Below are 14,682 nucleotides of genomic sequence, written 5' to 3'. Positions count from 1 at the left end.
CTTGCCTCAGTCTCCCAAGTAACTGGGACTAAAGGTGTCCGCCACAATGCCCAGCTACTTTTTTAGAGAAGAGGTCTCACTCTGGCTCAGGCTGGTCTCAAACTTGTGAGCTCAGGCAATCCACTCGCCTTGGCCTCCGTGAGTGCTAGGATTATAGGCGTGAGCCACCGCCCTGGGCCTTATCCTTCTATTTTATTCATAAAAGCTTCAACTGTTCAAAAAGCTTCTTGATATCCATCTCTAATTACTCAATAGTGAGTACTCGGAGCCCCAGGCAAAGATAAGGATATCACACCTGGCAGTGAGCTACATAGTGGTCAGGAGAAGAAGAAACGAAATACGTTTCATGATAGAAAAAACAATTACAGGGTGGCACCTGTGGCTCAAAAGGGTAAGGCGCCAGCCTCATCTGCTGGAGGTGACGGGTTCAAACCCAGCCCCAGCCAAGAGAAAAAAGAAAAAGAAAAAACAATTATAATATTAAAGTGAAAAAAGCAGACAGGGCCAAGAGAGTGTCTCTTTTATCTGAGGGTAATCTAGTCAGTTATCTGCCAAATGGACTTAGTTTATTGTGTAGATCCCTGTCCATCTTCCCTTCAATTTTCCATTTACTTTTTCTAAAGACAGAGGCAACCACAGAACTTGTCCACTGGAAGAAGTCCAATATACCTAGTTCTTCTCACAATGCTGATTTGCTCATCTGCTAGTACCAGTAGAGACCTCAGTAGTGAAGGCAAGAATGAGCTGCAGACTTCATAAACTTTATTTCCATTTACAAAAAAAATCAGAAGAGAGTAATATGTTTGTGCTGTGTACACTGTGTACATGCATAGAAAATTCTGTTAGTATTTCATAAGGTTTAAAATGATTTTACAGGTTTGATACCCATAGCTAAATTCAGGCTTTCAGAGGTGTCCAACTTGCGCCCTACATGCAGATTAGCTGAGGACTGTTTTGCTTGTCTGTGGTGTCCAATATCGAGAACAGTATGCACAGACCTTTTCGTTCGCTCATCTGCTTTTGTTAGTTTGTGTATTTTTTGCAGGGGGAGGGGACAGAGCCTCACTCTGCCATCCTGGATAGAATGCCATAGCATCACAGCTCACAAAAACCTCTAACTCTTGGAATTAAGTGATCTTCTTGCCTCAGCCTCATGAGTAGCTGGGATTTATAGGCACTTGCCTGGCTATTTTTTATTTAGTAGAGAGGGGGTCTCACTCTGGAAATCTACCCGCCTTGGATAAGATTACAGGCATAGTGTTTGTGTATTTATTGTGTGGCCCAAGACAAGTCTTATTCTTCCAAAGCATGGCCAAAAAAAAAGGTTGGACACCCCTGAACCTAATCTTAGCCCTCATTCCAGTTTCATTCCAAACTCACAGAAGGTAGGCTTACAGCATAGCCTAGCAGAGATGAGGAAACAAGTGTAACAACATTAGTTACACACTCCACACTTATTCAACGTCTGTAGCAGAGACAGAACTAGAAAACAAGTGTCAGAATTCCAAATCTGTCTTTCAACAAGTATTGAATATTTACTGGGTTTCTGTCACTGAGTATGAGAAAGATATTTAAGGGCAGCGCCTGTGGCTCAGTGAGTAGGGCACGAGCCCCATATACTGGTGGTGGGTTCAAACCCAGCCCTGGCCAAACTGCAACAGAAAACAGCGGGGCGTTGTGGCAGGCGCCTGTAGTCCTAGCTACTTGGGAGGCTGAGACAAGAGAATCACCTAAGCCCAGGAGTTGGAGGTTGCTGTGAGCTATGACACCACGGTACTCTACCAAGGGAGATACAGTAAGACTCTATTTCTTAAAATAAATAAATAAATAAATAAATAAATAAAGATATTTAAGACATGGCCCCTTGGGTGGCACCTGTGGCTCAAGGAGTAGGGCGACAGCCCCATATACCGGAGGTGGCAGGTTCAAACTCGGCCCCCGCCAAAAACTGCAAAAAAACACACAAACAAAAAAAAAGACATGACCCCTAAAAGATATTCTATAAAAACAATGTGTTTTATTCCACTCCCCTACGACATTCAGAAATTCAGCTGACTGAATCATAATACACTTTTAGCAATTGAAAATATACCTCCAAATGTGGAATAAATGTTCTTTCACTTTCAAGGGCAACCACTGTGGCACCAGTTTCAAGCAATGCCTGAGTCAGGATTCCAGGACCTAGTAAATTAACAGAACAAAAAGTTTGCCAGTAAGAGAAACAATGTAATTTCTTTCCATGTCAAACTTTTATTAGGTATCTTTACGTTGATTACCTAATTTTGTATGTCCATGTTACTCTCCTTTTCATATGTGAGGAAACTGGAATAGATACATACAGGCACTTGACTTGATTATCACAACTGGGAAGTAGTGTAGCTTGGCTTTAAAACCACTTTATCAGTTGCAAAACTTGAAGTCTTAATCACAGTATTTCACTACCTCTTAGAAGAAAAACATCCAACAAGGAATACTGTGAGCCTACCACTTATGGACAATCTGGATGCTTTAACCATCCTTTAACCATTAGATATTGTCAAATGTAAAGAAAACTGACTGTAGTGCTTTAAAAAATTAAGATTCAGGGCTTGGTGCCTGTGGCTCAAGTGGCTAAGGCGCCAGCCACGTACTCCCAAGGTGGTGGGTTCGATCCAGCCTGGGCCCACCAGACAGCGATGACGGCTGCAACCAAAAAATAGCCGGGTGTTGTGGTGGGCACCTGTGGTCCCAGCTACTTGGGAGGCTGAGGCAGGAGACTCGCTTGAGCCCAGGAGTTGGAGGTTGCTGTGAGCTGAAATGCCATTGCACTCTACCCAGGGGGGACAGCTTGAGGCTCCTGTCTCAAAAAAAAAAAAAATTAGCCCGGCATTGTGGTGGGCGCCTGTAATCCCAGCTACTCGGGAGGCTGAGGCAAGAGAATCGCCTAAGCCCAAGGGCTGGAGGTTGCTGTGAGCTGTGATGCCACTGCACTCCACCAAGGGCAACAAGGTGAGACTCTGTCTTTAAAAAAAAAAAAAAAAATGAAGATTCAGGCTCGGCGCCCGTAGCACAGTGGTTACGGCGCCAGCCACATTCACGGAGGATGGCGGGTTCCAACCCAGCCCAGGCCAGCTAAACAATGACAACTGCAGCAAAAAATAGCCAGGCGTTGTGGCAGGCACCTGTAGTCCCAGCTACTCGGGAGGCTGAGGCAAGAGAATCGCTTAAGCCCAAGTGATGGAGGTTGCTGTGAGCTGTGAAGCCACAGCCTCTACCGAGGGTGACACAGTGAGACGGTGTCAAAAAAAAAAAAAAAAAAAAACTAGGATTCGGACAGTCTAAAAATCTTGTGTTGTCAGCATCTTGCTATGGTTTATAGGAGATGCACGGAATGATATAACATTTTATATTGTGGATGGTGGGGCTTGCAATTATTCTGATGATATGGTGAAAGCTAACGCCCGATTATTTTTTTGTTGCAGTTTGGCCGGGGCTGGGTTTGAACCCGCCACCCTCGATATAGGGGGCCGGCGCCCTACTCACAGAGCAACAGGCGCCGCCCGTCTAAGAGCATATTTTATCAAAGTATTGTGTAAAGTGCAAATTGCTATAGAAATATTTTGTGGTGCCATTGTCAAAGCAGACACTCTCCAATTAAGCTGCCTGAAGGAAAGAGCAGTGTCCTAAATACCACCCAAAGGATGATCAACAAAAGTTCGCAGAAGTGATGAACTTTCAAAAAAATGCAATCCAGGTGGACTCACCTGGATTGCACTCCAGTAATAGTTGTTGAGTTCTTCGTCTCCGCTGCAGAATATGGGCCACGGTCTCGGCCAATTTCCGACTGCTTATATAGCGCTTGGGTTCTCCTCGGCACTTGGACACCACAGAGGGCGATTCGTTGAAATCCGGATAGGGCAACTCCTGTGGGCAGGACTCAGACAAGCCGCGACAGTTCCGCGATGGCAAGTCCTTTCGCGTCGCCGTTCCGGACCCCAAAAGGCAAAAGCGACCAGCGCCTCCCAAGGCTGACAGCATCAGCCGAGGAGGAAGCCCCACCACTGGAACCCACATGTCCTCGCCTCTACAGTCGACCCCAAGGATCACCCAGGTTCATTACTTCGGTCCACTCCAAGTAGAGTGTTCCACGTGCAGCATTTTCCGGAGGCTGCACCAGGCAAGACGGAAGTCAACAGTACACTGCGCATGCGAACAACCATCCTTCTGGCTCTTCTGTTTCACTTCCGCTTCCGTCCCGGCTCAGCGCCCACGGCCTGCGAGTGGACTAATCAGCCCGGGTGGTGTCCGCTCGCGTACTCTATGGTCGTCCGCTCTCGGCGCTGCCTCTCTAGCCGCTCGCGCTCTATGCTCCGCGGTCGCGGGCCGCCTGCCGCCAGCTGGCCGGCCGCGAGGGGTGCGCAGAGGGAGGCGGGGCGGAAAGGCAAGAGGTGTCTCCTCCACCGGAGCCGCGGGAGACCCGTGCAAGCTCTGTGACAGCGCGTCGGCCGCCATGTCAGACAGCGGGGCTGGAAACAGACCTGGCGCTCGGCGGTAGCCGTCCTATCGCCTCCGATTCCCAGGTGAGGAGAGGAAGAGCGGGGTGCAGGGGACCCGCCGGCTCGCGGCGGGGATGGAAAGCCTCCGGGAGCCCCTCGCTCCTCCCCCTGCGCTGTCCTCCTACAGCGCCGCCTCTGCCCTCGGTTAGGTGTAGTCGGGTTCCCTCACCTCCGCCCCCTCTCTGCTCGCCTGTTTTCCTCTTTTCTGCAGCCCCTGTGGGTCTCTTATCCCTGCGCATCGCGCCAATTTTTTTCTGGCTCCCTGGGGCACTGGCCCCAGAAGTCGTTCCTAACCCAGCTTCTCAGGAGCCTGCGGCTTCCCCTGTGTCTCTGTTCCTTTCTGTCCTGTTGCCGGCAGCTCGGTCTCTCCACCTTGTGGGTGGTTTTCATTTCTCCCCCGTACCTGGTCCCCCTCTACCATTACCTCTTTGGGTATCAAGAAACACCTGGTGTGTCCCTTTGGTTGCTCCTTCCTGGCCAATGTTTACCTTGATTTTTCATTTTTCATTTGTGTTTGAAAGACTTAAAATTAAGGTTTAGAAGCTTAAAATGCTTTCGTAAACATAGACAGATTAAGATCTCTGGATGTTTATTTTATCGCCTGTATCAACTTAGTCAAACACGTTGTACTGTGGAAGGCGATTTAAAAGCAATTCCGAAGACTAAAAATAGGCTGCAGTAATGGAAATTTTGGCAGTCTTTTTATCTACTGGACGATGATAGAAGACCCGATTCTTGGAGAGTGATTTCAGTGTTTGAGGATCATACTGAGAAAGAGCTTTACCCATTATCCTTCTACCAAGGCAGGAAACTGCAGCCAATCAACTCCCTGTTTTAAAAAATATGTACAATCCTTTCTGCTTACTCTACTGGGAGCGTAATTGAGCTTGGCATTTAGGTGCACAAGGAAAAGGTGTCTGACGAATGTATCACCTGGCCGTAGTCTAAAGATTATACTCCGCTGATGAAGCTCAGACAGATAAAGAACTGACAGACAGGCATGGCCTTTTTTGGATTGTAAATGTCTTAGGACACCATAGAAGGTATCTACTCAGCTGTTGTAGAAGCCCCGGGCACTCACTCATTGCTCTTAATGTCCTCAATCCTTACTAAAATACAGTTTCCTCTTGATAATTTTCTAGAAGTGACTTTTGCATCCTCTGAACACCTGAAAAAGCCCCCTCATCATTTACTGAAGAGTATCTCCCTCTCCCCTTAAAAAACATTTTCGTATATTCTATTCAGAAATACACTAGATTTTCTCCCCCAAAGCCCTAGAGGCCTAAATACTTCAAAATCAAATAAAGTAGAATGGTGTCTCACGGTATAGGAAGGACATGGTTCACCCATAGAAATGTGTTGTTTCTCACTTTTGAAATATACTTTTAAAAAGAAACTGTGGTTAAAAAAAATTATAAATACTTATTTTAAAATTTAAAAATGGTGGGTAAAAGAAATACTTATTTTAAATATTTTCTAATTTAATAATGTCTGGACCGAAGTTGGTCTACTCTGTCCTGGAGAAACTGATAGAGTTTTTTATTTGGTTTTGAATGGTGTTGAATGGTGTTATTTTCTTATGGTTTTGGGAAAGAGAATTAGTTTATAATCATTCTCCTTTTTATACTGTTTTTGGTTCACTTGTTTGTGGTTGAAGGTGTTTGAATACTAGAATCTTAGACATCTTATTTTTCTGAAGTCCCAGGTGCTAGAAATGAAAAAATATCCATTTCACTTTTAAGATAAACCTTATCATCAACATTTAAACTTTATTAGGAAAACTTGGTTAGTGCGCAGTATTTCTTTCTTTTTTTTTTTTTTTTTTTGAGACAGAGAGTCTCACTTTGTTGCCTTCAGTAGAGTGCTGTGGCATCACAGCTCTCCAGCTCTTGGGCTTAGGTGATTCTCTTGCCTCAGCCTCCCCAGTGGCTGGGACTACAGGCGCCCACCACAACACTCAACTATTTTTTGTTGCAGTTTGGCCAGGGTCAGGTTCGAACCCGCCACCCTCGGTATATGGGGCTGTCTTAACAGTCTTACTTAACAATCTTACTTTCTTAACAGTTGTGTTTTTTGTATCCTGTGTTGTTTTTGCCTTTTTGAAGTAATCTTTCTCTAAAGTGATGCCAGAATGAAGCGATTCTACCAATACTTTTTACAATATTTCAAAGTTATTTTTCTTATTAAGTTATCTCAGTTAAGTTGGTGGAGGGGAAAATGCTGCTTTTTATTTTGGCTTTTAAATGACAACTTTAATTATGAAATAGCAAGTGATAATTACTGTTTGGTGTCAGAATTAAGGCTGTATGCCTATAGCAACACGGTTCAGTAGAAACAGGGTGCAAGCCATTTAAGTAATTCAAAATTTCCTGGTAGTTACATTAACAAAGTAACAAGAGACAGGTAAAATAATTTTAATAATATATTTTATTTACTCCTATGTATATCATCTCCAACGTGAATTTAATTTTAAAAGTTAATAATGAAATGTTTAACTTTATCCTATACAAAATCCATAAAATCTGGTATTTTATACTTATAGCACATCTCAATTTGGATTAGTCGCCTTTCAAGTGCTCAGTAGTCCCGTATACCTAATGGCTACCACATAGCTATAGGATTGTCAGAAGCCTTGAGAGTCTGATTCTATGGGGCAAATTTAAAAAGCCTGTTTCTGTAATGCTGTGACATTCAAACTGAGGAGTTCCTATGCAGGAAATGAGTTCAAAGAGGTCTCTTCCTCTTCATGTTGACTGTGTTAACATTGTGCCCCATGCTTGTTTAGTGAGGGACCTAAGATGAATGGAATGCTCAGTCATTTCCTGGGGTGTCATATTATGGTTATTTACATCTGCACGTCAACAGTGTGTCAAGGCATTGTGTGAGTCTTTGTCTACTAAATCTTTGGGCATTAAGTAGAAAGAACTTGACCTACAAGAAGATTGAGCCTTACTGTATACAGGTAGAGTACCTGCGGTTGTAGAGTTTTCTCAGTTTCAGGTATGGTTCATAATTTTGTAAATGTGCTTATTTATATCATGGTGTTCTTTATCAAGACAGGTAAAATCTTTTAGCAAAGTTTAGAAAGGAAGCGGGTATGTTTTATGGCTCTAGAACACTGGGTACCTGAGTAGAACAGAAGAGGTAACTTGTGTGGTGCGCTCTAGGGAGAATTTTAAAGGAAATATGGCAATTTTTGGTAAAGTTACTGACATATTGTCTAGGTATGTATTATAACTTGTTTTTGCAACAGAGACAGTGATTGCATGGGGTTCTATCTCTGGTTCAGAGCTGATATAACTAAAAGATAACCCTGAAGGCAGCTCACCGCAGTGGGGATCATTGTTCCTACCCATGACCCCTATGCTCTAATAAACTTCACTAAATTCTACGTTAGCTATAGTGTTTTATATCTATGTTTAATGTCAAAATTAGCCTGTGTGACCTAATTAATATCCAGTGTAATTCAATACAGGAGACCTGCCCTCTTCCCAAAATTTATGGTATAAAGAAATTATAAATTATCCAAGCAGTAAACAAACTCTGAATATAAAATCTAATTGTTATAAACCTGGCATGGTATGGTCACTGTGTGGAATAGTAGATAATCAAAGACATGTGTGCAAGAGGGATAGTTATTGGGTGTTGCTTGTTTCATGAGAGAGACGTGCACTTTCTGTAGGAAAATAATAGTGTTTTCTCTTGTGTTTAAAACTAGACGGCTGTGTGTTGGCACCATTTTAGCTGGATAATAAAGAAAATACATTGTTTGGTTCTAACAAATTAGTCTTAGCAAATTTACTGTAGGTATTTGAGGACGAGTAATTGACAATTTGGCAGTTTTCAATTTTTAAAAAAGCCCTAATGAGGTTTAAATGGCCTCCAAAAGGATTATATGCTCATTGAGAAATTCTAACTATATGTATACATATATATGTATTTCATTATACTGTTATATCTCATTTTCTCCAGTTTGGGGCCTTCAAGATTCACGTGAATACAGCCTTTCCTTTATTTAGGAATCATTCCCATGGGGAAAATTATATTTCCTTTTAACCAGGGGATAGTTTTTGTTTTTCAAATATTTGTAATTATTCATTTGTAATATTATTTAAAGAAATTCACATAATTCTGGTCTTATATTAACTTGAGATTTCTTAGATTGGTTTTGTCCTAGTTTTGAGATTCTACTCTAACTTTACATACTCTAACTTTAACATACTGGATGATGGAAACTTTTTTGCCATTATCCCACTCCACCCTGCCAGTGCTTATGACTTCCCATTTTTCATCCTCATTAGCAAAGTGGAAAGGAAAGATAATGTGTGTCTGTCAAAATACAATTCTGGATTCCTTTTTGCTCCACCTGTTTAAAAAATATTGTTGTGAAGTTCATTGTCCTGCCAACCAATTAGGGTTGTACCTGTAGCATTGGGTAAGCATTTTAAAGAGCCAAAATTAGAAGTAATGTTGTGTGTCTTTCCTATTTTAATCATTTAATGAATGTTTTGTGACTAGGAAAAGATAGTTTGTCTTATTAGTATTGCATATGAACTTTTGTTTTAAAATTCATCTGATAAGTTGGGATAGCCACCAAAGCTTATCTTTTCACTAGCCAGGGAAAGGTCTGTTTCAAAATAACTTAAAGGAAAAGAATATTTAATTCAAGAGGTTAGTTATTCTATCATATGGCCTCTTGGTTGGTTATAGCTTCATATGTTTTGATTCCTCCCTCCTTTTTATTCTTCCTTTCTCAGCTGTGTACCTGGGAAAACCTAAGGATTGCCAAGAGAATGCCAACAAGACTTTGACCTTCGTGTCTGTGGCTAGCCTTCCTGGAAGCTTCAAAGAGTATTGTTCTATGGCAAAAAAACTTAGCAAAAATTCTGCTCTAGGACACTTATCTAGGCTGAGGAAACACATTCTAAGAATGTATGCTTTATAACCAAAGCTCGCGTGTACTTTTTTTTTTTCTGAGACACAGTCTCATTCTGTTCCCATGGTAGAGTGCCTTGGCGTCACAGCTCACAGCAACCTCAAACTCTTGGGCTCAGGTTATCCTCTTGCCTCAGCTTCCCGAGTAGCTGGAACTACAGGCGCTTGCCACAATGCCTGGCTAGTTTTTTTCTATTTTTAGTAGACATAGGATCTTACTCTTGCTCAGGCTGGTCTTGAACTCCTGAGCTCAAGTGATCCACCTGCCTCGGCCTCTCATAGTTCTAGGATTAGCAGGCGTGAGCCACTGTTCCTGTCCTTTCCATGTTTCATTCAAAGTATTTCTTCATACTTTGTATAAAAACATGGTATTTCTTAATAGTCTGTATAAAACCGTGGTATTTCTTAATACTTTGTATGAAGCCATGTACCCTGCTTAGCCTTTGGTGGAAAGTTTCCATTTTCCTCTAACTCTTAAGTATAATTGTAAAGATAATACCCCAAACAGCTCTATAGCTTATTCTGCTTTTCCTCTCCTCTTTAGTTTATTCTGATAAATCAGAATAGGTCATATTTTATTATAAACGTGAAGAGAGAGGGTAGGAATACAAGTCTTATTCTTTACCTCTTTTCTTCTTTTCTTCGCTATTATAGTAGGCTAGGTACAGTGTCTCACATCTGTAATCCCGGGCACTTTGAGAGACTTCAGGCAGGAGGATCACTTGACACCAGGCGTTCCAGTCCAGCCTGGGCAACATAGTGAGACCCCATCTCTACAAAAGAGAAAAAAACTTGTTATTGTGGTGGTGCACACCTCTAGTCCCAGTTACTTGGGAGATAGAGGTGGCAGGATCGCGTGAGCTCCAGAGTTCCAGGCTGCAGTGAGCTGTCACTGTGCCACTGCGTTCCAGTATGGGCAACAGAGTGAGACCCTTTCTCTTGGGTGGGAAAAAGTAATAATGGTCCAAAGTGAAAAAGGGTAAATGAATTTTTACTAGGGAAAAGAATGGCTACTAAGAAATTCATGTTTTTTCTGTTGGCAGTTGAACTGCAACTTTAATTTAGCGGTCAGAATCCATTGATCTCTTTCGTCTTACTGATGATGTCTCATGGATTGGCCAAGAAGAAACTAAGAGCAAGGAAACTTTGAGGACACTGATACTAGAAGGTATCCTTCTCTGGTACAATTTTTTTCCTGTATTGGTCTGTCCTTTTCTAAGGATTTCCAACCTAGAATAAACTGCCAAATCTGGAACATTTTCTTCTCTCAAACCCTATCAAAATATATTCTGTTGGCTAGGACTACTAGCATTTTGGGAGGCCAAAGTGGGAACATTGCTTGAAGCCAGGAGTTCAAGACCAGCCTAAGCAATAGCGAAACCCTATCTGTACAAAAATGAACAAATTAGCTGGTGTGGTGGTGCATATCTGTAGTCCCAGCTACACAGAGGGCTAGGTGGGAAGATTGCTTAAATCCAGGAGTTGGAGGTTGCAATGAGCTTTGATGATGCTAGTGCACTCTAGCCTGGGTATCAAATTATATCTTTCACATTTTTCTGTAATGCAGAAACCCAGTCAAGAGCTTAAGATGGTGAACCTTTCAAGTAAAAATGCAATTGAAGAAACAAAAATGGAAAGGCTAGGATCAAATAATTTTGACCCTGACCTAATACTATTCGTCTCATCTCCATTTTAGGAAAGCATTTAAATAGTTCTTTGACATATCTTTAAATATTTTTGTCTCTTAGTTTGCGATTGATTTGCAATTACAGACTCACAATTGTCCTACATTGCTCTGTCAGAAAGTAGAGTGAGCCCATCAGTTTGATTCATTAGTCCTTTTTTTTTTACTAATTCATGCTGCTTTTTTTGAATTTGCCGACTTGTCCTAATCATATTTAATCTTTTGCTGACAAATATAACTTGCTGTTTTCTGGTTTCTCCTCTATTTCTGTTTCCTACCAGATAATATTTGTGGGTTTTATTAAGTAAATTTTAAACATCATCCTAATTGACACAACCATTTCTTCTAAATCTGTTGCTTTAGGTGAGAGGTAGTAAAAGAGGGACTTAATATTGTTGGGCAATTGAACGAGCATTAATTAAGTGCCCTTTATGTGCCTGGGGCTGTGTTGTCCTAAGGGCTGTAAAGAAGTAACAGACACAAGGCAGTGCCTGTGGCTCAAAGGAGTAGGGCGCCGGCCCCATATGCCGGAGGTGGCGGGTTCAAACCCAGCCTTGGCCAAAAACTGCAAAAAAAAAAAGTAGCAGACACAGTCTCTTGCTTCAAGTGCTTAAACTGGGAATGGGAAAAAATATACGTGCATAAAATAACTTGAGAAAAACTCTAATAAGCAAATTTGAGCCAGTGTCCCCTGGATACCCCCCCAAATTACAATGCTTATTAAAAAAGGTCTCTGAAAAGGTTTTCGTGTAGATTTCTCAAGTTATAATTGAACTCCTCTAAGTCTAAATATGAATAATATTGTCACAGTTCTTCTCCTCCTTCCTCTAACTTATACAAGCTCTTCAATACTTAACCCGTTTGTAGAGTCTGTCCTATCACAGACTTAAGCCAGTCTGCCTACGTTTGAGGCCTAATTCTGAGAATTGTTTGATGGTGGGTGAGTTATTTAACCTAGTAGTGCCTCAGTTTGCTTACTTATAAGGCAGTGGTGCTGATAATAATTACAGTAATCTCCCTCTTATCCATGGCAATTAGTAGATTCCAGATAAATGCAATTTCCAGTTGCTTGAGAAATTGCTATTTCTGTTTACTGTTAAAAATAGGCCTGATTCTATATTCCCTACTATACCACGCCATGCCATAAACTCTGTGTTAACTTGATGTTAATATTGAAATACACTAATTCAAAGCAAATTAAGACAAATACAGACAAACTTTACTTACTGAAACACAGTTTTACTGTATTATAACATAGCTTTGTGAATGCAGGATACAATTTTATTTAAATGGCTGTCATACACTTTTCAACTTCACTGTCATGTATTTTAAATGTCAAGTAGCATACATTAACACTTAAAACTGTTACAGAGACCACGTGGGTCCTGAGGGAATGATGTGCAAATGTAGGGGTGGTGCATCAACTTTAAACTCTTGTTGGGGGGCCAGCTGCTTTAGTTGTGGATAACAGGGAGTTGACTGTACCTAACAGGATTGCTGTGAGGATAAAGGACTTGCTATATACCCAGCATCAAGAAAGCCACTATATAAAGGTTTCCTGTTATTCTCATGCTGTGCTGTTATGATCACTCTTCATGATAGACTTAAAACACAAACATTTCCATCAAGTTATTTATGTGAACTTAAAGTTTTTTTGAATTTTTGTATTTTTATATTCTGCTTTATGATATGTTTATTTTCACATAAAAATTAGTGTCTGCTGGAGGGCAGCACCTGTGGCTCAAAGGAGTAGGGCGTGCTGGCCCCATATGGCGGAGGTGGGGAGTTCAAACCTAGCCCCAGCCAAAAATAATAATAATAAAAAAAAAATTAGTACCTGCTGCCTTCTCCCATCCCCCAATTTTTGGAGTGAATTGATGTTACCAGAAAATGTGCATTTCTCATCCTGTGGCTTTGCAGATCGCTGGTCAGCTTTTCCTCTTTCCTCTTTCTGTTAAGTATTTATTCATTCTGTCTTACTGCTTACCACATGTGTGCTCTCTGCTAGATTATAAGTTCTTCTCAAAGAGGATTTTTTTTTTTTTTAATGAGACAGAGTCTCACTCTGTCACCCTGGGGTTGAGTTGAACACCACGTTAGCTCACAGCAACCTCACACTCTTAGGCTCAAGGGATCCTCTTGCCTCAGCCTCCTGAGTAGCTGGGACAATAGGCACCCGCCACAATACCTGGCTAGTTTTTCTATTTTTAGTAGAGATGGAGGTCTTGCTCTTGCTCAGGCTGGTGCCAAACTCCTGAGCTCAGACGATCCACCCACCTCAGCCTCCCAGAGTTCTGAGATCACAGATGTGAGCCACCACATCTGGCCAAGGAGGATTCTGTTTCACCGCTGATAACAAATGTAACAATTATCGAACTCTTAATGTCATGAATCTTGCTATCATTAGAAAATCTACAATTTCACAATAAGATATATGTTTTAATATTGTAATTCAGATGCAAAACATGACTGGAATTGGGATCCAACATTATTTCTCTCTATATATGTTTTTTATTGAGACAGATCCTCAAGCTGTCACCCTGGTTAGAGTGCTATGGCATCACAGCTCACAGCAACGTCCAACTCTTGGGCTTAAGCGATTCTCTTGCCTCAACCTCCCAAGTAGCTGGGACTACAGGCACCTGCCACAACGCCCACCTATTTTTTTGGTTACAGTTGTCGTTGTTGTTTGGCAGGCCTGGGCTAGATTCGAACCTGCCAGCTTTGGTGTATATGGCTGGTGCCTTAGCCTCTTACTGTAGGCTATAGGCGCCGAGCCCATTATTTCTATTCTTAAAAACTGCCAAATACAGGGCAGCGCCTGTGGCTCAAAGGAGTAGGACATGAGCCTCTCATACACCGGATGTGGCAGGTTCAAGCCCAGCCTCGGCCAAAAACTGCCAAAAAAAATAAAAACCTGCCAAATACTTCAGTGTTCTCAGCGTTTCCTCATAACAAACTTACGCGCTGAAGAAAGTGTTTATTCAGCAGACGTGACTACGCATCTAGCACCAACTTGGGCACTAAGAAGTGTATCATGATTAACAGTACACTCTAAATTCAGACAGCTGGGTTCAGATTTCAGTTCTGCTACTACTTGCTAGATAAGCTTACGCAAGTTGATAAGCTTAGCAGAACTGAAATACCCTGTCACGTTTTGAACACTAGATGTGCATTTCATTCTGTATCCTCATCTTATAAGAAGGGGGAAATAATAGAGGTTCAATGAAAGTTAAATAAAATAATATGTAAAATATTAGCACAGTACCTGACATTCGTTAAATGTTCAATAAATGTTACATATTATAATCAGCTATTTTTGGGGAACAGAGTGGCACTTATCCAATTGGCTTGAATTTTATTGTAACTGGCACATAGGAACAGAAAAAGAGGCCTTGAGCCTAAGCCCAAGATCCTAAATGGGGTAACTACAAAAACCCAGAACCCTTGGAGATCTCTGTTTTAAAAAGTGATGGATTGAGGTGGTAGGTGGTGGTGGTCATGGTGGGTGAGAGGGGGTGGAATATG

General features: G+C 41.7%; 2 protein-coding genes across 3 annotated transcripts in view; one reads left to right on the top strand and one right to left on the bottom strand.

Annotated features, from left to right (window-relative positions):
* TFB2M (transcription factor B2, mitochondrial) overlaps positions 1-4,137 on the bottom strand; it is a 17,098-nt gene extending 12,961 nt beyond the window's left edge. For both annotated transcript variants that reach the window (XM_003798828.3, XM_023518559.1), the window contains exons 1-2: positions 3,744-4,137; positions 2,093-2,181 (exon numbers count right to left, since the gene is read on the bottom strand). In XM_003798828.3, coding sequence (XP_003798876.1) covers positions 2,093-2,181; positions 3,744-4,053 — 399 coding nt within the window. In that variant the 5' untranslated portion in view covers positions 4,054-4,137. The remainder of the gene's footprint in view (positions 1-2,092; positions 2,182-3,743) is intronic.
* Positions 4,138-10,547: 6,410 nt separating this feature from the next.
* Positions 10,548-14,682, top strand: part of CNST (consortin, connexin sorting protein) — a 79,966-nt gene continuing 75,831 nt past the window's right edge. The window contains exon 1 of the mRNA XM_012810746.2: positions 10,548-10,638. The gene's annotated coding sequence lies outside the window, so the exon portion shown is untranslated. The remainder of the gene's footprint in view (positions 10,639-14,682) is intronic.

Source organism: Otolemur garnettii, unplaced genomic scaffold (assembly GCF_000181295.1).
Source record: "Otolemur garnettii isolate 467f Iridium unplaced genomic scaffold, OtoGar3 scaffold00141, whole genome shotgun sequence".
Taxonomy (NCBI): Eukaryota; Metazoa; Chordata; class Mammalia; order Primates; family Galagidae; genus Otolemur; species Otolemur garnettii.
This window is presented reverse-complemented; position numbering and strand designations above follow the sequence as displayed.